Source organism: Plectropomus leopardus, chromosome 5 (assembly GCF_008729295.1).
Source record: "Plectropomus leopardus isolate mb chromosome 5, YSFRI_Pleo_2.0, whole genome shotgun sequence".
NCBI lineage: Eukaryota > Metazoa > Chordata > Actinopteri > Perciformes > Serranidae > Plectropomus > Plectropomus leopardus.
In genome coordinates, this window is record NC_056467.1 from 36,799,345 (window position 1) to 36,820,386 (window position 21,042).

General features: G+C 41.8%; 3 protein-coding genes across 3 annotated transcripts; 1 reads left to right on the plus strand and 2 right to left on the minus strand.

Moving 5' to 3' along the window:
- The first annotated feature begins 395 nt into the window (after positions 1-395).
- On the plus strand, positions 396-2,925 carry LOC121942874 (E3 ubiquitin-protein ligase TRIM39-like). The gene is made up of 6 exons (XM_042486166.1): positions 396-986; positions 1,107-1,202; positions 1,691-1,924; positions 2,003-2,025; positions 2,108-2,241; positions 2,327-2,925. Exons 1-6 carry the CDS (start codon positions 396-398, stop codon positions 2,923-2,925), a joined length of 1,677 nt encoding a protein of 558 aa, XP_042342100.1.
- A 2,389-nt stretch (positions 2,926-5,314) lies between these two features.
- LOC121942790 (hyaluronan-binding protein 2-like) lies at positions 5,315-13,535 on the minus strand. The gene is made up of 13 exons (XM_042486050.1): positions 13,431-13,535; positions 13,060-13,180; positions 12,845-12,940; positions 12,595-12,705; positions 12,388-12,504; positions 12,184-12,294; positions 11,929-12,100; positions 10,904-11,001; positions 10,410-10,803; positions 10,157-10,299; positions 9,736-9,870; positions 6,180-6,325; positions 5,315-5,902 (listed from the first exon to the last, which is right to left on the minus strand). The coding sequence occupies exons 1-13, from the start codon at positions 13,488-13,490 to the stop codon at positions 5,735-5,737; spliced, it is 1,872 nt and encodes a 623-aa protein (XP_042341984.1). The 5' UTR covers positions 13,491-13,535; the 3' UTR covers positions 5,315-5,734.
- A 2,374-nt stretch (positions 13,536-15,909) lies between these two features.
- Positions 15,910-19,002, minus strand: LOC121942875 (probable E3 ubiquitin-protein ligase TRIML1). Its single transcript, XM_042486167.1, has 5 exons — positions 18,883-19,002; positions 18,059-18,292; positions 17,875-17,921; positions 17,646-17,788; positions 15,910-17,555 (listed from the first exon to the last, which is right to left on the minus strand). Exons 1-5 carry the CDS (start codon positions 19,000-19,002, stop codon positions 16,984-16,986), a joined length of 1,116 nt encoding a protein of 371 aa, XP_042342101.1. The 3' UTR covers positions 15,910-16,983.
- Positions 19,003-21,042: the final 2,040 nt, after the last annotated feature.

A 21,042-nucleotide genomic window follows, 5' to 3' on the forward strand; every position in this document is an offset into this window, starting at 1 on the left:
GATTTGTGCAATATAATCTTAATTCAAGGTTAACTACAAATAATTCATTTAAAGAGGAAGACAGTGAGATAGGATTAAAAGCTCATAAAAAAAGAACTTGAATTGACCTTAAATTCAGATTAGATCGATTTTTGAACAATGTACAAATAATTGATGACTTCGTTTACTTAATCCATTTTTTTGGAAATGTGCGATTCAGTTGTGTGTGGTCCCCTGAGAGTCAATGGCGTTAAATCAGCTAGTGGAAGATTTCATCTCATCTTCAGTAATCTGACACTGAGGCACATGAGTGGCGTGTGCAGCCTGCCAGGAGAGGCCTGTGAAACATTCATGAGCAGGAAGGCCAGGAGCACAGTGCACAGTGAGCTGCCATCACAGCCTCACGCAGCAGAGCTATGGGGACTGTTGAGGAAACTTTAAAGTGTCCCGTGTGCCAGGACTTCTTCACGGATCCTGTGACGCTGCCATGCAGACATGACTTCTGTCTCACCTGTATCCAGGCTGTCTGGGAAACAGATGGGTCTGATGTGGGTCCTTTCTTCTGTCCTGAGTGTCAGATTTTCCTCCAGTCTGACCTCACTCTGGAGGTAAACACCAGCCTTCAGGCGAAAGTAAAGGACTTCACCACTAACAGGCCGTCAACAGCAGAGCTACAGACAGCAACACCAAGCAGGGAATCATCTTCCACTGTCCTCTGTGACCACTGCATAGAGACATCATCAGTGGCAATAAGGACGTGTCTGACCTGTGATGCGTCTCTGTGCCAGGCTCACGCCCTGCTGCACCAGCAGAGGTCTGCTCTGAGGGAGCACACACTTGTGGAGGTGACGGGGGATCCGCTGTCTCTGAAGTGCAGGGAGCACCGTGATGAGCTCAAGCTCTTCTGTATGGAGGACAGGGTCCCTGTGTGTTGTCTCTGTGTCCTGGTTGGCACGCACAAGAACCACAGGGCGTCTCAACTCCATGACGCCTGCAAAGACTTCAAGGTGAATAGTGTTTTGTCGTCGGCTAATGCGTTTTAGTTTCCTTGCAAATGTCATGATTATTGCTATATTTCTCTGTCATGGTATTTATGTTCTATAGGCCTGTTGTATTTCTGTCTTTAGAGCATGTTAGAGACCACCATGAATCAACTGCTGAAGAGGAGAAGTGAAGCAGAACATGCCATCAAGGACTTGGAGACGTTGTATACACAAACAGTGGTACAGTCAATTTGAAATAAATCTTTTCAAGCCTGTGAACTTAGTTAGTAAAAAGCAATGGAAAAAAGCCTTTGCTTTTTTTATGTACTTGGGGCTATAAAAACAAAAATCAATGTGCCATTACCAAATGGTAATGGTAAAACAGAAAGAAAAAATCATAATTACAAACCATTTTCTTTTATAATGCTTGCAATATGTTAGCACACTTACATATTTCAATTTGAGACCATGTAATTAGTAGTATTAACAGTACAAGTATTATTTCCACAAATGTACTCTCAGTAACTAGTATTATACTCTGTGTTTACTTTAAAAAAAAAAAAAAAACATACCCATGTAATTTATTTTGGCAAACATATGATGAAGTATATATTATTCAAGATAGTGAATATTCATTCTTTTTTTTCGTAAAAAATGTGAATTGATTATGCAAGCATCTCTCCTTCATAGTATCCTCGCTTATAATGTTGTTTTAATTAATTTCCTAGAAGTCTGCTGCAGATTTCCGTGAAAAAATCTCAGACAAGTACAGCAGGATCCGTGTCGTGCTGGATGGTGACGAGCGTCTGATGATGCAAATTATAGACGCAGAGGAGTCATACATGACAGAGTGGCTGGAGGCCCAGAGGGGCATCATGGAGACTCAGATCAAACAGATCGACAGTCTCAGAGCCTCCAGCAAATCACTTCTCCAAGAAACAAATGAGCTGCAATTCCTACAGGTAGGTTGCCGAATATTACGACAGTGTGTTTTTGTAATCATGTGAAAGTCTTGTATTTGACCTGTTCATTCTCAACAGCAAATCACAGCACTGAATCTTTGGTGAGTATATCATCACTCTATGTGTTTCTGCCTTCTCTTGGTAAGACTTTTGTCTTCTAACGGTGTTCAGTTTTTATTGTAGCGACCCTTTGGATTTAGCACCAATCCAAGAAGTAAACAAAGATCTGTGTGACCTTGAGAAGCTGAGAACAGTAGAGCGGCTGGTGGATGACCTCTCAGTGGCTCTCTCCCAACACTTTCCCCGAATGTGGTCAAGTTAGTAAAGAATCCAACATTTTGCTATCTAAAATCAACCCCCTCTATCTCAGTTGTGTACTGAATGTGGATTTTATATTTGCAGATCTAAGTTGTCCAGCTCTGGATTCCAAGTCAGCGCATCCGAAACTGGAAATATCCCAGGACAAGAAACAGGTGTACTGGAGAAGGGAGCCTGTCAGTGACGCTCCGAGTCCTCGGCCATATGACTCCCAGTACAGTGTTCTGGCTCAGGAGAGTTTTACTAGCGGCCGGCACTACTGGGAGGTCATCGTCCAGGAGAAACCATACTGGCTAATGGGTGTGACTACTGGGTCAGCTGATAAAAAAGACAGTCCAAGTCAGACTTCCTCCAGTGTGAGTGTGAACAACACATCCTGGTGCATCTACCATGGAGATGGACAGTACTTGGCATGTCATGATACCCAGGAGAAGCAGCTGTCAGTGGGAAAGAGAGTCAAGAAACTGGGCATACTGGCAAATCTCCAGAAGGGGGAGCTGTCATTCTACGATGCTGACACTACCACTCTGCTGCACTCTTTCTGCATGCAGTGCACGGAGCCTCTCTATCCCATGTTTAACCCATGCATTGATGTGAACGGACTCAACAAGCAGCCACTTACTTTGTTTTGGATTAAGGACCCCTGGGACTGGCATGTAAACGAAGACGAGGTTAAAAAGTGAAATTAAAAGACAACCTTAAATGACTGTTGCGAACAAAGTTTTTCATGCTGTAAAAGATGTGTAGCTTTCAAACTTACATGAGCGTCACCAGTTTTTCTGCCTCAGTCTGTCCCAGATGACACTAACATTATGATCTAAGAATTCACCTACCTCTATATTAACATATATTTCTCATTACCAGGAGCGCTGGAAGAGAAATCAAGGGTTAATATACTGTATTGTTGTGTGCGTCTTGTGATCCTAGAGAGCTGTGATGTAAGAAATAGTTAAGAAGAGATATTTAAAGTTTTTTAGTCTAGTCCAGTGGTTGCCAACTGGTCCAGTCACAGGGTCCAGATTTCTCCTTAGTCAATTAGTTCAATGTCCATATATTCTAAATGATCACATATTCTATTTTATTTTTTTTTTACGAAATGTAAACAACACATCGACTTAAAAGACAAAATAAAACATATATCAAGAATAAACAGAAATACACTTAAAAATAAAAGCTCTATGCCAGAAATTCACTGTACTTTAAAATAAAGTGTTTTTTTATACAAACTTCACACGTTTAAAAATCATTTAGGGGCCATTCAGAATAGACCCGTGACCCACTTTTGGACTGCAACCCACCAGTTGAGAACCACTGCTCTAGTCTATGATCCATAGTCGTATCTATATTACCCATTCAGTGTCATGTATGGTAAATATTTCATTGAGTAGTATCGTGTGCATCCTCAACGATTGTTTATGCTGAAGACTAATCTGTTCGCTCGGCAGATTAGCAGCTCTCATGTTTGACTTGATGTGGTTCAGGAAGTAAATGACCCGTGTTTAAACTACTGGCTCATTCTTTGTCCCACTGTCCGCTCAGCTCATCAGACCATGGACTGCATGCGTGCCGCCGTTCTCACATGTCAGTGACCTTACAGAGTTGCTGCCCTACAGCGAACACAATAACCAGAAAGGCCAATCATCTGTCACCAAGGACAGTTTCATACACTTTAAAGCTGGAGCGTGTTTTGCGGTTCATCAACAGAACCTTGTCAGCTCTACAAAAGTGTGAGAATATGCAACCCTATTTGATTTTGAGCAGTCGTCTTGTGTACTTGTGTATAAAAGACATGTTCATGAAAACCTGGATGGGCAGCTAATAAATTTGTAGATAAAATCCCTTTTGGCACATTCATCCACTATGACTCCCCTTCTCTAGGTCAGGGGAGTTGCTATGAGTTCTGCTACCATTGGGCCCAGTGAGGACGAAACATGAGGCAAAGAAAAGCATGAAGGGACAGCCAAGGATGAAGTAAACTATAAGAAGCCTATATCAGCATGATGTAAATATCCTATTTCTACATATGCTATTCATGCTTTGCCATCACTGATACATTTGGTGACATTTCTTCAATTAATTGTGATATCTTTGCTTATTGTTAGAAGTTTGTTTTCTTTCATTAATCTCCTATAATACTACAAAAATAATGTAATTCTTGTTGAGAGACAACTTACAAATAATGAGCTTGATTGAAATAACTTTGTGTCATATTTTCTGAAACTAAGTGATAGTTTGATTGAAGTGATTCTGAAAGAAATGATTCTGAAAGAAGTACATGAACCAGATGAAAAAAAAAAAAATCGTGTCCCTTCTGCCCCTAAAAGCATTCACTAGAATCAGGCGGTGGTGCACAGAAAATGGCCAATGACAGCCGATGAATCTCTAATGCAGCTGCCAATCACGTTAATCATTGCCAGACTGTCAAACTAAACAGTGCTGATCAACTATTAACCAAGACTTTATTACTGCACTGTTTATTTTTCACCTTGAATGTTTTCAGAAACATATTTTAGTGTACTGTTTACCTGTGAAATGAGAAAGTTTGTGACTATACTTTATGGTTATATTTATGAATGCATTTGCTTTTTAAAATGTCTACTGTTTTTATCCGTGTGTTTTTGTTTTATTAATCTTAGATTATCATTTTATTTAATTGCATTTATTCGTTGTTTCTGCTGGTTTTAGATTTGAGTGTCTCATTATATTGTTACTTGCTGGGACCTCAGTACTTAGTTTTGTTTCTTTTCATGAACCCCATGTTTTGGAATGAGAGTAAACCTTCTTGGTCTTGATCTTCACTCAGCAGCCATGTTGGAAATACCGCCCACTGGCCAGACCAGCTTTCTCATTTTACAGCTAAATAGTACACTGAAATATGTTTCTGAAAACATTTGAGGCGAGAAATAGGCAATGCAGTGACAGATTCTTCACTAATATTTTATCAAACGCTGCCTATTTCAACAGTTTGACAGCAGTTGACAAGCAGTGATTGACATAACTGACAGCCATGTTTGAATCCTCAGGTCTGATCAAAGTAACAGTTTCAGCAAATATGACAAAAAATATTTTTTATAAAGTTACCAACAAGCTTTATTGAAAAATATGTCACTTTTTCTCTGAAAGGGCTCCGGGTAGTCATATTTAACATTTATTTTGTCTTTCCTTCTCCACCACACATCATTTTTGATAAAAGGTTTCAGATCACATTGCATTTCTACGTCATATATAAATCGTAAAAAACACATTAAGCTTAAATGACAATGCGTATTTACTCCACAACAAAACTATTTGATAAAATGTTTAATTAGTTCTTTATGAAATTTTTATTAAGTAGCACTGGAATTTAAAATTGTTGCACATCTAGACCCAAAAAGCAAAATACTGGGTACAATTACACAAAAACCCTAAAAAGCTTAATCACGATGTGTAAGACTTGCTCCGTACATCACTAAGCACTTGGCCACACTGGCATGGTGAATAGTAAAAGTGTGTTTATTCAGATGTTGCTTGAATCTTCGACTTGATCCAGTTCAGATAGTTAGTAACCCGTGTGTAGACCCCGGGCTTGTTCTTCCGTCCACATTGGTCTCCCCAACTCACCACGCCGTAAATAACATTCGCATTGTTCTCCTTACAAGTCAGCGGTCCTCCAGAGTCGCCCTACAACAAGAGCAAACAGCTGACTAGATAGCGAATGCACACACTCAGTACGTTTACTTAATGTTAGAAAAATTCACATTATGGTGTTAGTCCGACTAAAACTGGTATTTTAAAATACACGTAAACATGGTAGTCCCACTGACTCAGACTAAATCAACTTTCTCAAAGTCGGCCAAACACACATAGATAATGTGATTGGATGTCGCAGCTGCGCTCACTCCAGATCAATCAGTCATGCAGTTGTTCTGAATAATAGCATTTAATTTTTTTTACAAACCTGACAGGAATCCACTCCTCCCTGCAGGTGGCCAGCGCAGAACATAGTATTATCCAGGACTTTGCCATAAACATCAGGTTCAGAGCACTTGTCCTGGTTGATCAGCAGTACGTTGGCCTCCAGCAGGTGGTTGGAACCATAAACAGCTGCAGAGAGAAGGTGGAATAAACAGACTTTAAAGGGACAGTTCAACCCCAAATCAAAACTGCATATTTTTCCTCTTTCCTGTAGTGCTACTTATCAGTCCAGATAGTTTTGGTGTGAGTTGCAGACATCTTTGCGCCTCATATGACCAACACAAATCACACCAAAACAATGTACTGTAGATTGATAAATAGCACGACAAATGAATATTAATATGTGTGTTTTTGATTGTTCCCGTGGGCTCACCACCCGTAGGAGGGGCCGTAGGGGTCGGGTGCAATGTGAGCTGGGCGGCAGCCGAAGGCAGGGACCTTGGCGGTCTGATCCTCGGCTGCAGAAGCTAGCTCTGGGGACGTGGAATGTCACCTCTCTGGTGGGGAAGGAGCCTGAGCTGGTGCGCGAGGTTGAGAAGTTCCGACTAGATATAGTCGGCCTCACCTCGACGCATGGCTTGGGCTCCGGAACCAGTCTTCTCGAGAGGGGATGGACTCTCTTCCACTCTGGAGTTGCCACTGGTGAGAGGCGCCGGGCGGGGGTGGCAATACTTATTGCCCCCCAGCTCGGTGCCTGTACGATGGAGTTTACCCCGGTGAATGAGAGGGTAGCCTCCCTCCGCCTTCGGGTTGGGGACAGATCCTGACTGTTGTTTGTGCCTATGGTCCAAACAGCAGTTCAGAATATCCACCCTTTTTGGAGTCCTTAGAGGGGGTGCTGGAGATTGCTCCTTCTGGGGACTCCCTCGTTCTGCTGGGGGACTTCAACGCTCACGTTGGCAACGACAGTGAGACCTGGAGGGGCGTGATCGGGAGGAATGGCCCCCCCGATCTGAACCTGAGTGGTGTTTTGTTATTGGACTTCTGTGCTCGCCACAGATTGTCCATAACTAACACCATGTTCAAGCATAAGGGTGTCCATATGCGCACTTGGCATCAGGACACCCTAGGCCACAGTTCAATGATCGACTTTGTAGTCGTATCATTGGACTTGCAGCCGTATGTCTTGGACACTCGGGTGAAGAGAGGGGCGGAGCTGTCAACCGATCACCACCTGGGGGTGAGTTGGCTCCCATGGTGGGGGAGGACGCCGGTCAGACCTGGCAGACCCAAACGCATTGTGAGGGTCTGCTGGGAACGTCTGGCAGAGTCTCCCGTCAGAAGGAGCTTCAACTCCCACCTCCGGAAGAGCTACGACCATGTCCTGGGGGAGGCCGGGGACATTGAGTCCGAGTGGGCCGTGTTCCGTGCCTCCATTGCTGAGGCGGCCGACCGGTGCTGTGGCCGTAAGGTGGTCGGTGTCTGTCGGGGCGGCAACACCCGAACCCGCTGGTGGACACCGGCGGTAAGGGGTGCCGTCAAGCTGAAGAAGGAGTCCTATCGAGCCTTCTTGGCCTGTGGGACTCCGGAGGCAGCAGACAAGTACCAACTCGCCAAGCGGAGTGCGGCGGCATTGGTCGCCGAGGCGAAAACCCGGGCGTGGGAAGAGTTCGGCGAGGCCATGGAAAACGACTTCCGGATGGCTTCGAAGAGGTTCTGGACCACCATCCGGCATCTCAGGAGGGGGAAGCGGTGCTCTGTCAACACTGTGTATGGTGGCAACGGGGCGCTGCTGACCTCGACTCGGGACGTTGTGGATCGGTGGAAGGAATACTTCGAAGACCTCCTCAATCCCACCGACACGCCTTCCGTTGGGGAAGCAGGGCCTGGGGACTCGGGGGTGGGCTCCTCTATCTCTGGGGCTGAGGTTACCGAGGTGGCCAAAAAGCGGGGGTGGACGAGGTCCGCCCGGAGTTCCTCAAGGCCCTGGATGTTGTGGGGCTGTCGTGGCTAACGCAACTCTGCAACATTGCGTGGACATCTCTTTTTAAGAAGGGGGACCGGAGGGTGTGTTCCAACTACAGGGGGATCACACTCCTCAGCCTCCCTGGTAAGGTCTATTCGGGGGTACTAGAGAGGAGGGCCCGCCGGATAGTCGAACCCCGGATTCAGGAGGAGCAATGCGGTTTTCGCCCCAGTCGTGGAACTGTGGACCAGCTCTGGACCCTTGGCAGGATCCTTGAGGGTGCGTGGGAGTTTGCCCAACCAGTCCACATGTGCTTTGTGGACTTGGAGAAGGCATTCGACCGTGTCCCTCGGGGAGTCCTGTGGGGGGTTCTCCGGGAATATGGGGTTTCGGACTCCCTGATACGGGCTGTCCGTTCCCTGTATGACCGGTGCCGGAGCTTGGTCCGCATTGCCGGCAGTAAGTCGAACTCGTTTCCGGTGAGGGTTGGACTCCGCCAGGGCTGCCCTTTGTCACCGATTCTGTTCATAACTTTTATGGACAGAATTTCTAGGCGCAGTCAGGGTGTTGAGGGGGTCCAGTTTGGTGACCTCAGGATTGGGTCCCTGCTCTTTGCAGATGATGTGGTCCTGTTGGCTTCATCGGGCCGTGACCTTCAGCTCTCACTGGATCGGTTCGCAGCCAAGTGTGAAGCGGCTGGGATGAGAATCAGCACCTCCAAATCTGAGACCATGGTTCTCAGCCGGAAAAGGGTGGTGTGCCCCCTCCGGATCGGGGACGAAGTCCTGCCCCAAGTGGAGGAGTTTAAGTACCTCGGGGTCTTGTTCACGAGTGAGGGAAGGATGGAACGGGAGATCGACAGGCGGATCGGTGCAGTGTCTGCAGTAATGCGGACTCTGCACCGGTCTGTCATGGTGAAGAGGGAGCTGAGCCGAAAGGCAAAGCTCTCGATTTACCGGTCGATCTTCGTTCCTACCCTCACCTATGGTCACAAGCTTTGGGTAGTGACCGAAAGAACAAGATCGCGGGTACAAGCGGCCGAAATGAGTTTCCTCCGTAGGGTGGCTGGGCTCTCCCTTAGAGATAGGGTAAGAAGCTCGGTCATCCAGGAGGGGCTCGGAGTAGAGCCGCTGCTCCTCCGCGTTGAGAAGAGCCAGATGAGGTGGCTCGGGCATCTAGTTAGGATGCCTCCAGGACGCCTCCCTGGTGAGGTGTTCAGGGCACATCCCACCGGTAGGAGGCCCCGGGGAAGACCCAGGACACGCTGGAGAGACTACGTCTCACAGCTGGCCTGGGAACGCCTCGAGGTCCCCCGGGAAGAGCTGGACGAAGTGGCCGGGGAGAGGGATGTCTGGGGTTCCCTGCTTAGGCTGCTGCCCCCGCGACCCAACCCCGGATAAGCGGAAGAAAATGGATGGATGGATGGATGTTTTTGATTGGGGGGGAATTGTTGATTTCAGTAATTTCAGGGACATAAAGGTTTACAGGATCTTTTACACTAAAAAATAAAATAAAATAAACATTAAGCTCCGAAATGCATTCCTCTGAAACAAACCAAAAATATCTGACTGAAAAATAGACAGTGTTTTTGTTTTTTTTTTATAGGTGGCTAAATACACAAAAGTGGCCTTACAGTCCTCAGTGGCACCCCATCCAGAAATTTTACATTCTATCCCATCAGGCAGCTGGGCATCAGGCAGACAGGCTGTCTTCACAAACTGGGTCTCATTGGCACAAACTCCATCAGAGCCTTTCAGCCTCAATAAGCCTTTGGAAAAGCAGTATGGATAAAAGTCACAACAAAATTAAAAAATTAAATGATAAAGTACTTAACTTCTGGTACTTTTATATCACAATGTCAATAATTCTATTTTAAGAGTTAACAACCTCGACTATCAATGCTATCATACTGTTGTCAATTATCTAATTATAATAGTGCTATTTGACTCTCTAAAATCTCATCCTTAGTTGAGTAAAAAGAATCAAAAGGATCTTTGATTTGTATATTACATCCTAACACTGTTGGTAATCTCAGTGAGGGAAGCATTGGTCACCTATGTCGTTGTAAACCGCTGTTTGAGTCTCTCTGTAGTTCTCATGTCTAATAGCCTCTTCAACTTTTACAGTTTGCTCTGTGGATTCCTCTGCATCCAGTGACAGACCTCCCATAACCACCTGCATGTCCTTATTTTGTTCGCTGTTGAAACACAAAAAACATGATTCACTCAAGATCAAGACCACATGTGAAAGCTATTCCATAATCAGGCGATGTTTTGTGATTTTTCATATTTATTTTGATTTGCTTACATGCAGTGTCCGGCTGTCAGTACCCAGCAGCTCTCGATGAGAACTCCTCCACATATATGTCTGAATGCCAGGTTGGAGTCCTTCGGTCTCACCTGCAGGGACACCTGCCAGGGTACGGCCCCAGGAGGAACTTTCAAACCCCCAAATATTCGTGTAATGGACTTCTTTGGCTGAGGCTGCCCACAGGTGACAAACTGTTGTGGTAAAGGGGTTTTAGTGGGGGGGAGAGGAACGTTAGTGGGGGGAGCAGAAGGTTGTGGAGTCTGGCTGGGCTTCTCAGTCATTGTGGGTGTGGTGGTTAGTTTGGAGGCTGCTATAGGTTTAGGGCTTGTAGACTGGGGCTTGGGAGCAGTGGGATCGGCATTGGTAGGGACAATGTCAGTTGGCGTCACACCTGACAACATACACGAAAAGATAACACAATAAAAGATAAAACAATAAAAATTGTTTTTGTCAATTTTAGTCATAAAGTTATGTGATGTTTGAAGGCTGACCTGTTGGTTCAGGACACTCTGTGACATCACAGTAGTCCCACGACAACTTGCGACCTTTTCTGTAGAAACACCAGGGCATCTCGTCTCCATCTGGGTTTCTGTGTCACAGAAAACGTGTGAGAAAGCGTCCTCTTAGTATGGGAGACCTGAGAGGCAAGTGAGGGACAAATTCCAGTGGTTTTTCTTAGTCTGGCTTGAATTATTGTCTTTTCTGTGTTTAGGACTTAAGAACAAGTGAAAGAAAGATTTTGCTGGGACAATCTCTCGAACTGCCCGAATTTTTTTCTTTTTTTGTAAAACAGGTGGGAAAAAAGTTCTGCCAAGTGAAAAAAAAGTTTTTTGACAGAATATTTTTTCAGTGTTTCTTGTTGTAATACTCATTTTCACTACAAAAGACAGAAGCTCACCATTATCCAAAAGGCAACCTCCAAGGCTGAAAAAAAGAAGCCACTGCACAAGCACCAAAAACTGCAGTTCCTTGAAAGGCCACTTGAGACTGGCTACAAAACAGAGTAAATCCCAACAGACACAAAATAAAATAAAATGCCCAACTCTACAGTGAAAATAAAATGTTTACAGCCTGGTGCAAAAAAAAAAAAAAATTTTTCATTTGACAAGCTGTCTGCCAAAATGACAAACTCGAGGCTTCAAAACAGCAGCAAATAAACCAGTGTGTAATGTCATGGTAATTATGTCCATTATTTATACAATCTATGCCACTACCTTATGTTCTAAATAGAACCACGTTTTATATGTACCTTGTATTTAGAATGTCTGGATAAATTAAAACTCACCTAGAATAAAAACGTAAATGCTTTTAGTCCTAATAAAAAAATAAAAAAATAAAAAAATTTTCACCTGTTCCATGGATGGGGATTAAAAAAAAGGACCTCAAAAAGGCAAATCCTTTTTATCAGACCTAGACCATGGATATTAATATTTTTTTCCTCACTTGCTTCTCAGGGCTTCCATAGCTTGAAGATGTCTACTCGTATTTGTATAGACTTGTTTATTTTCCCTCTGACCTGCAGAAGTTATGATGGCCGAGTCCATCTTTGTCTTCATAGGTGCTGAAGGGGTCAACTCCTCGCTCCAAGATGAAGTGAGAGTTCCAGTGGAGGCATTCATAGCCATCCTCTGTCTCACTCACATTTCCGCGGTATGACTCTCCGTCCTCCACATAGCAGTCATCTGGGCCTGAGAAAAAGACCTCACTCATTCAGTGTATGAGATATGGTGATATGCTGTACTAAAATAATAATGAAGGGTGCAGTATTTACCAACATGACAGAAACGTCCTCTGTACCCTGGAGGGCACTGGCAGTCAAAGTCATCACCGTCCCTGACGCATTGTCCACCATTTTGACATGGATTAGGCTCACACAGTGAAACTTTGGAGAAAAATAGTTAACAGTAAAAGCTTGCTTTAGAAACTTGTGGAAAAGAGGTATTCTGTCTTGTTTGGGCAAAGAAATACTCCTTACCAGTTCTGCATTTAGGAGGCTGGAAGGGCACCTTGCATTTACATTCATAGAACGGGGGAGTTGAAGTCAGCACACATTCACCACGACCACATTTACCTCTTTTACAATGTTTTGGACCTGACAAGATGACACAATAATTCATTTTTGCTCACTATATACTGTACATATGTGACCGGTGTGCAAGGGAAACGGGAGTTTGTTTCCAACCTCTCTCGCATCTTCTTCCCCTGAAAGGTCTTGGACAGTCGCATTTGAATCTCCTCTTGCCTTTCTCCTCACACACTCCGTTGTTGAGGCAGGGGTTTGGGTTGCATTCGCCTAAGATGAGAAAAGTTAAGAGGGGTGTTTAAGTTTTGAATTAGAGCTTCTGAATGCGATGCAGTCTGTTATGGGAGAATGTAACATTACAGATTGGCGTAATTAGTTAAACAGAATACATGAGTGTTGCTTCTCACACCTTCTGGCTCTTGAAGTTCAAAAAGCCACTCTGAAGGACTTTCATCGTCATCATCGTCATCATCACCAGCTCCCTCCAGGATGCTAAAGAAGATATCTGAAACAGTAATTTTACTTTGTAAGATTTTCTTCCTGTCTCTTTTACCCTATAAAACTAAATGTCAAATACTGTTTCATATACAATATATCATAAAAGGAATAAAAACAAGTACTCACCTTCAATAATTTCCTTAAATCCTCCTCTCCTTTTGCCATGTTTATGGTGCTCATGTTTGTGATGCTCATGATCATGACCATGGCCATCTCGATGACGATGTTTGTGTTTTTTATGCTTCAGCTGAATAATAATTTGACAGCATCACAAAAGAGTCATACTAATAAAAGATAACATGCAGTTGGTTTGTATAATCTTGATGACATTTATGACAAAACATTGCAGTGAATTACTCTTTTTAAACAGGAACATGGACAACAAGCTCTACTGCATTTTATTCCCAGCAAAATGTCTTATCAAACATTGCAACATTGTAAATGAAAGCCATTTGCTTATTGCTACACAATAGCCGTATCATATATTGAATACATACTTCAGCAGGTACGAGGAGCACTGCTACGAAGAGGCAAAAGAAGATCAGCTTTAGGTTCATGATGGCAGTGGATCAGAAGACATCCAGGACAGTCAAATGAGAGTGCACCGTCGGCAGATCGCTTGCCCTTTTCTAAACATTTGTGTAAGTTCTAACCTTTGATTCAGCGGGGGTTGACTGGCAACTGTCCCTATTGCTGAGTCACTTTTATTGATTTTAACTGTGCTCTTGGATACTGATTTTTCTTTGTAATAACAGGCAAAATGCTGTCCATGTTAGAAAACACTTGGAATGGACAAATAAATCACGCAAGATCAAGATCACTGTCTCTGCCACTCTTGATACAATTTTCATTTTGAAATTATTAAATTAAAACTTTAGTATGATGAGGATATGCGCACACTCAGAGACAACACAAAGTCTCAGAGAGCATATTTGCGAAGCCGATTGTTTGTTTGTGTAGACTTTGAATCCAAATACAGTGGGTGCTTTTCAGAATAAATTACTGTGCTTTTTAGATCTCTTTATAAATTTACAGTTTCAGTAAATTAAAATATTTACATAATTGTATGCTGAATAATATGTTCAATAACATGACTTGTATAACAGTGTAAGTAACTTTTATGATTTTCAAGTAAAATTAAAGCCGTTATTTAAGCAACTTTGTCATAGAGAAATAACTCAAAATGCACAAAGCACTGTTGTCCTGGCCTTTCTTTTCAACTGGGATGGGTCACACTGCTTCTAATATTTCTGCAATTTCATCAGATGGTTCAATACACACATACCAGCACTGAAAGAAGTGTGTAGTGTGCTCTTTTAACTTGAATCCTTGAAAGAAAATATACTCAGACAAGAATTTTTTATTACAATGTGCCTCAATGTCATCTGAAATAAGGTCAGCTATTTTGGAGTAGCAATCTATCGTTAACAAGGGGACCAGTGTATAAAAAGGCACCTTTAATGAAGTTTTTTTGTTTGTTTGTTTGTTTGTTTGTTTGTTTGTTTGTTTGTTTGAACTAATGGCTTTATTAATAGTTAAGAGTAATTTATAATGCTTTATAGATTATGTTTATCCTCCTCCTTTTTTTTTTGAGCAAACTCATAAAAATATAGCTGAATATAACAAATTCATAATATTGGACCATTTACCTTAGTGGAAAATATTCTTAAAACATCTCCAAACCATGGTCCAAAACCCATTTATAAACAGCTTATTGCATTTTCAGTTTTAGACTGGGTAGATTAATATAAACTATGAAACACATGAGCATTTGGTAAATGGATTGCCAACATTATCGATGTATTATCATCAAATAGAAGGGATAAATACCAGAAAGATATTTCCCAATTTAGCAATCCATATTTGCCTTCTAACTGATCTATAAAGTAGATATAAGATAACACTATTTGCTTACTGTTAACCCTAGCCTGTCAGCTTGTTGGTATGCTGATCTTTTGACCATTTTGGTGCATACTTAAATATCTCATATATGTGAATTATTATCATAAAGCTTTGTCCAAAGATTCATGGCCTCCTGAATATGAATCCCACTGACTTTGGCAATCCCCTGAATATTCTTGTAGGGCTACCATGAAGTTGATGATTTTGGCATTTAGAGAAATATCTCAAAAACTATAGATTGTCATGAATATGGTACTGGTATTCATGGTTTCCAAAGGATGGATTCTAATGCTAAATGTTTTGTGATTCCCTGACTTTTCCTCTACCTCCACAAGAAGGTTAAAGTTTTCTCCTATCCTCTATAATAAATCTACATCAACAGGATGGAAATGTACCAAAGTGTGTACAACATCTATGTTTCCCAGGAGATATATCCAACTTTTACTTTGGTGCTAATATGAGGTTGAAAGAGGAAGTTTTAAGCTATATATTTAAGCTATAACATCACCTGAATGTCGTTTAGCTCCACCAGCAGGTCAAAGTTTTTGTTAATGCTGTGAAAAATCTCAACATCTACTGAATGGATTGGAATAATTAATAAAGCCATTAGTTACAGCTTATAAACCCTTAAAAAAGAGAACCCCAAGAATGAGTCCAATACAACCCAGAAATGACTCAGCATGTCAGCACCTCAGGTTCCCTCGTCTCAAAGCCAATGGAATTTTTGAGTGGGTTTTTGCTTAAATCACTAGTTTCATCAAGATATGATAGATTAGATTTAAAGGCCTGCGATCTATTTAACACAATATTTTTTGCTTGTTTAACACAGTCAGTTAGAGAAGAATATGCCAAAAAAAATTTTTGCCAAAAAAAATCTGAACAATATCTAAGCCTAAATCTTTTTCCTAAAACTTAAGGGATCGCTGACTGAAAGCCCTATGGCAAACTTTTCCCAGCAGCCATAAAACATGGATTAACAACAAAACCATTTAACAAAAGTATAAAAGTCAGCTTAATGATAACTGTCAAGCTTCACAGAAAAAACAAACGTCTTTTGTACGTCACATTTCCCCCATATATACAACATGCTAATGTTATTAGCATAAGCCTATGGCTTTTTAAATTGCACAAATTATCTTAGCGGCTAGCGGACTTTTCCTCCACCCATAATTTAACCCATAGATGTATTATTTATGCTTTTTCTTACTCACCACTGGTTTAAGTCACCACATCTCCCGACAAAACAGCACGGTTGAATTAAAGTCTGCATGTACGTCTTTTCAGCCAAACATTTTTGAAAATGAGCAGCTAATGCTGCTATTAGCAGGGAGCGAGGTTAGCCCATGACAGGATGTGACGTTTCTGAGTACTGCTTTTGTTTACATATAACACGTTGTCTGTTGACCTGTTGACTCGCAGTTTCTCAGAAAACAAAGCATTTCCAGAGTGATGATTTATTCACGAGTAAATAGCGTTATTCTCATCACCTGTCTCTTGTCTGCTTCTCATCATCTGCCTGTGATGGTAACACAGAATTTTCAAAATAAAGGTGCATCTGATAGAGGATGATATGGATCAATGTTTACACTTCGCATGGATGATACAGGATCATTGCTCATTGAATCAATGTATCAGTCCAGATCGATGGATCATTACACCCCTAGAAGTTATGTCTGCGGCTACAAGGTAAAGAGACTTTCACATTTTGTTCTGCAACATAAAATACGTCAGTAAGTACCCCACTGGCAAACTTTGAAGCTCATGGGTCTAAAAAACAGAGCTTGCTATCAAGTGGCTAAATGGGACTACAAAATTTCATCACGCCGAACACGGCTTTACAGTCTCGTAGTGGTGACGACCCAACCTTAGTGTGGTCGTTTTAGCTTAGTGGTGTTCATTAGTGAAGATTATCTTGTTGAACAGAACATATAAGTATCATAAACATGTGCTTGCCACAGAATTTATTTTCTGCAATGATCCAAAATGGAAAAATCCCATATGCTTTTTGACGAGGGAACCACGGTTACATTAACATCTGGGTTGGTCTACAGAAAAAACATCATCCTTGTGGCACTCTACTGGTGCGTTATTATAAAATGGTGCCGTAGCAGGGAGTTACTAAAAGCTTCTTTTTTTTTGAACCACTGATCAGAGATCACTGGTAGGAGATGGATCATTACAGATTACAACTGGCTCAGCATTGTTGCCATTGTGGTCATGACCAGGACACAGGGCCAGGTGGAGGCAGTCCGAGAAGGTCCCTGCACAGAAGGAGAACAGCGGTGTCATGTTGTCTGCCTCAAGGAACGTCACCAACCCTGCAGGGAAACTACACATAACACCAATCCGACAGAAGCGTTTTGTGAAAGGCAGCTGGTGGGGCACGCCTCCATGCCACGCTGTATACTCCCCATCAAAGAACTCCACGCACCAGGACTCGTCCCCGCGGCCCAGCCAGCAGTCCTCAGTGGTTCCCTTACGGGGAAGGTTGGGATGGGTGACACCCAGTTCCCAGTAAGTCTTCCCAGTCACATCAATCTCCCAGTAATGGCGACCAAAGCTGAAGCCTTGCAAGCTGATGACATTGAGGGTGGTGTCAAAGCGTCCAGGGAGGTCAGGGAGTTGCTGCCAGGTGTCTGTGTAGATGGCACTGTCACCTTCGGGGGAGATGATCAGCTTTGGGTGGGCTGTGTCTGGATCCAGACTCACCTCACTGGAATCTGTAGACAGATATTTAACAGCATTTGTACAGAAAATTAAAAAAGAGGTCAAGCTTTTATGAACACGTAAGAAACAACGAGTGAACTGACAACTCTTGGCGAGTTTCTTTATTATAGGAGTCTGTGAGCTGATGAGCAGAAGCATGTTGTTGGCGAGGCTGAGGATCTGGTCAGCTTTAACTTCATCCAGGCTCACACTGCTCGGGTCCGTCCTGTTTAGCAAGTCCATTACTCTGTAGGAGGCAGACCATAATAAGAAAAATCAGCTGCTGCTCCATTTTAAAATATATATATTATTCACTGTGATTTAATACTATACCTGTCCACTGTCTCCATGTCTTGCTGCTCAGGGTATGAAAAGAAAGACTGAAGAAAAGCAGAAAAATTAATATTAAACAAATTCTGAAAGCAAAATATAACATTTTCAATTCCCACACACAAAAGAGAAGGTAGGTAATGAATTTTATGTCGTATTTCGTCCAGTGGACTTTAAGTTTAATCACCATTGTGTCAGGCTCTGTGTCGGTCTGCTCCATTGCCACAGTGAGTCTGGCCAGGTCCTGCTCGATCTCCTGGATTAGAGAACAGTTCCTCTCCATCAGTCCATCCAGAGCACAGACAGCAGCCCGCTCCTCCATCTCCAGGTGGGACAGGGTAATCCTCAAGTCCTCGTCTAAGACGGCCTGGATCTCCTGGTACTTCCGTATGATGTTCTCCCTTATCACTGAGGACTTTTTCTGAATCAGGCATAAGCATGTATTAGTTTAAAATACAGCCTGATGGCATCATGATTATTGTGTTTTTGCTAAACAACTGATGCAATTTTTAATAATCAAATGTAATGTCACAAGAAAGACTGAACTATTTCATGTTGTGGCAAATTTCATCACTAACTGGTATGTCTATGGAAGCTCATTTCTGCCAGTGTGTTTGTTTGGGGGTTGGGTCCTGGGGGGATCCAGTAAGTCATTAGAATGAGAAATTTTCTCAAAATATTATTGCAAATCCTTATCAAAATATCAACTCACTTAACTCAAAATAACATCTTCATATCTTAAAAATAATGACATGGAATCTCACAGTGATGACTTATTATCGCAAAGAATGAAACTTTCTCAAGAATAATGACTTAGTATCTCGAAAAATAACAAAAAAAATGTATTTTTAGAAAGCCACTATTTTTTTTTTTTTTTAAATTTGATTATATTGACCTTTTTTGGGATTATTTTGAGGTATTATTTGGAGGTAGTTAGCCATTATCTTTTTTTATGATTTCTATCACATTGGCTAAAATGGGCTTCCAGAGCATCCCCTGAAAACAACTTACTGTGATCTCTGACTGTCGTGCTGCCAGCTTTTTCAGTCTGTATTTAACTGCATCTCTTTGCTTCTTTAGACACTCTTGGTGATTTTCTAATGTCTCCTGTAGAAAGGGTTGCACACACATTCAGCACAGCTCAGTTCAACACCAGTCAGACAGCTGTGGTGAAGAGCGGCTGCAGAAGCAGTTTCTTGTGAGATGATGAACAAAGCTGAGATTGAAAGTCAGGAGTGTGTACTGTAACAACCATATTGTATTTATCTTTGACTGTATACCATATTTTCTGCATTTTGAGACTGTATGTTCACATGGTACAGTTTTGTGTAGCAGTGCTGAAGGCTTTGCTCTGTTTCTGCGACCTAATCGGGCTGAAAATGATTCCCATTGATCTCCTCATTGCCATTACATGACTGGCACACTGTAGTGTTGTGAGCTCAGAAGCGGACATCTGTCTTCCAGATTCCATGTATCGGTATTTGTCAGTGCTGCCTTCTCCAAGATGAAAAACATTATTTTTGTGTCCACAATCACTCACATTTGTCTCATAATAATTCCCCCTCTGACTGAATGAGGCCATACTGCAGCTCTGATAAGCAGTCACTGTAAAAGTGATGCATTTGATACCTAAGAAGGATATTTTTTGTCATTACTTTTTAAGACCCATACTGGTATTTTTAGGCTTCTTTTCACAAATTGCTTCAAGCTGTATCATCATAGACATTTTCCAAAGCATGCAGTGGTTTTCTACAGTATTTTGTTAAAGTGCACCTCCATCCAAAATTATATTTTTGTTTTGTTACCTTCCTTGGATGTATCACTGCACCGAATGATGTCTGTGACAGTGTTTTGACACTCATCTGGTGAAGGAGGACAGCTTCTCTGTGATCACCTTAAATCTCAGTTTAAGATGCTTATGTTGGAGCAGGATTTTGTGACATCACAACTAGTTTGGAAGCAAATCACAGCCTAGTATGCCACTTACGCAAGTATGGTGTGAAAACCTGAAACCTCCAGTGCTTATACAGACTTATCAGTGAAGAGAAAAATCCTGTGTGTACTAGTTTAAAATGAACAATACTTTTATATTTATAGATTATGAATTTTTCGAGTGTCAAGTGAATCCATGCAGTTTTAAGAATTTTAACTGGGTTACAGAACTTTTTTTTGTGAAAAAACCCTTTCAGACACAAAAATAATTATATAATATAATATAATAAAATTCTGATGTTTGTTTTTTTATATATATATTTCTTAAATTCTTTAACTGTGTCTCTCCTGCTATCCATGGAGGCACTGTTGTGTTCATTTCAGTATACATAAAAAATAAAATTGGTAAGATTTTAAACATGCTTGAGGTCAATTATCCATTCAGCTGAAAATTAGTTTCCTCTCTTTTTTGGTCATTACCTTATCATTGTGCAGCAAGGTAGTCAGTATCAGGCATGGTCATGAACAGTCTTCAGGCTAGTATTTAACAGCAATGTTAGTGTGAGAGCCTCTGATATCTGATAATGAAATGTATCTATGCTAATCTGTTAAGATAAAATAAAGTTTTGTTAACTGTGGTGCTTTTGAACAGTATATAAACCTGAATACACTATAACAAAGTATGTCATGGTGGGATTCCATGAATGTACAATTCAACATTTGCATTTAAAGTATTTTCTATAACTTAATTATCACAAAAAGTACATTTAACAATTAAAAAATTCACCTTAAACATCTATAACGGTGAATACACTTTTTTCAACAATTGTAAAATGATGACCTTTTTGGACCATTTTTGTGGAGAGAGTTGATGGAGCTGAACAAGGTAGGCCCCAAAATGGCCTTAAGAAATTCATTTTATAATATAAACCTGGCTACTGGTTTCACTAGGGCCCTGGCTCTTTTTTGACTATTGTTATATAATTGAGGATGTATTGTGTGAGCATAAATGGCAAAAAATATAAGCTAGTATGTAACCTAGAAGCAACGTGGTACCATACAAGCCTGATAAGAGTTAGCTGCTTTGCAACACTGCTTTCATAAATACACAGAGTACCACATTGTTGGAAACACAAACCCAAGGACAAACAATAGGAAAACATGACTATAACAAACAGAACAATATTTATGCATTGAAGAGGTTAATGCAGCTGCCAAGGCTCGGACGTCCTGTCTTAC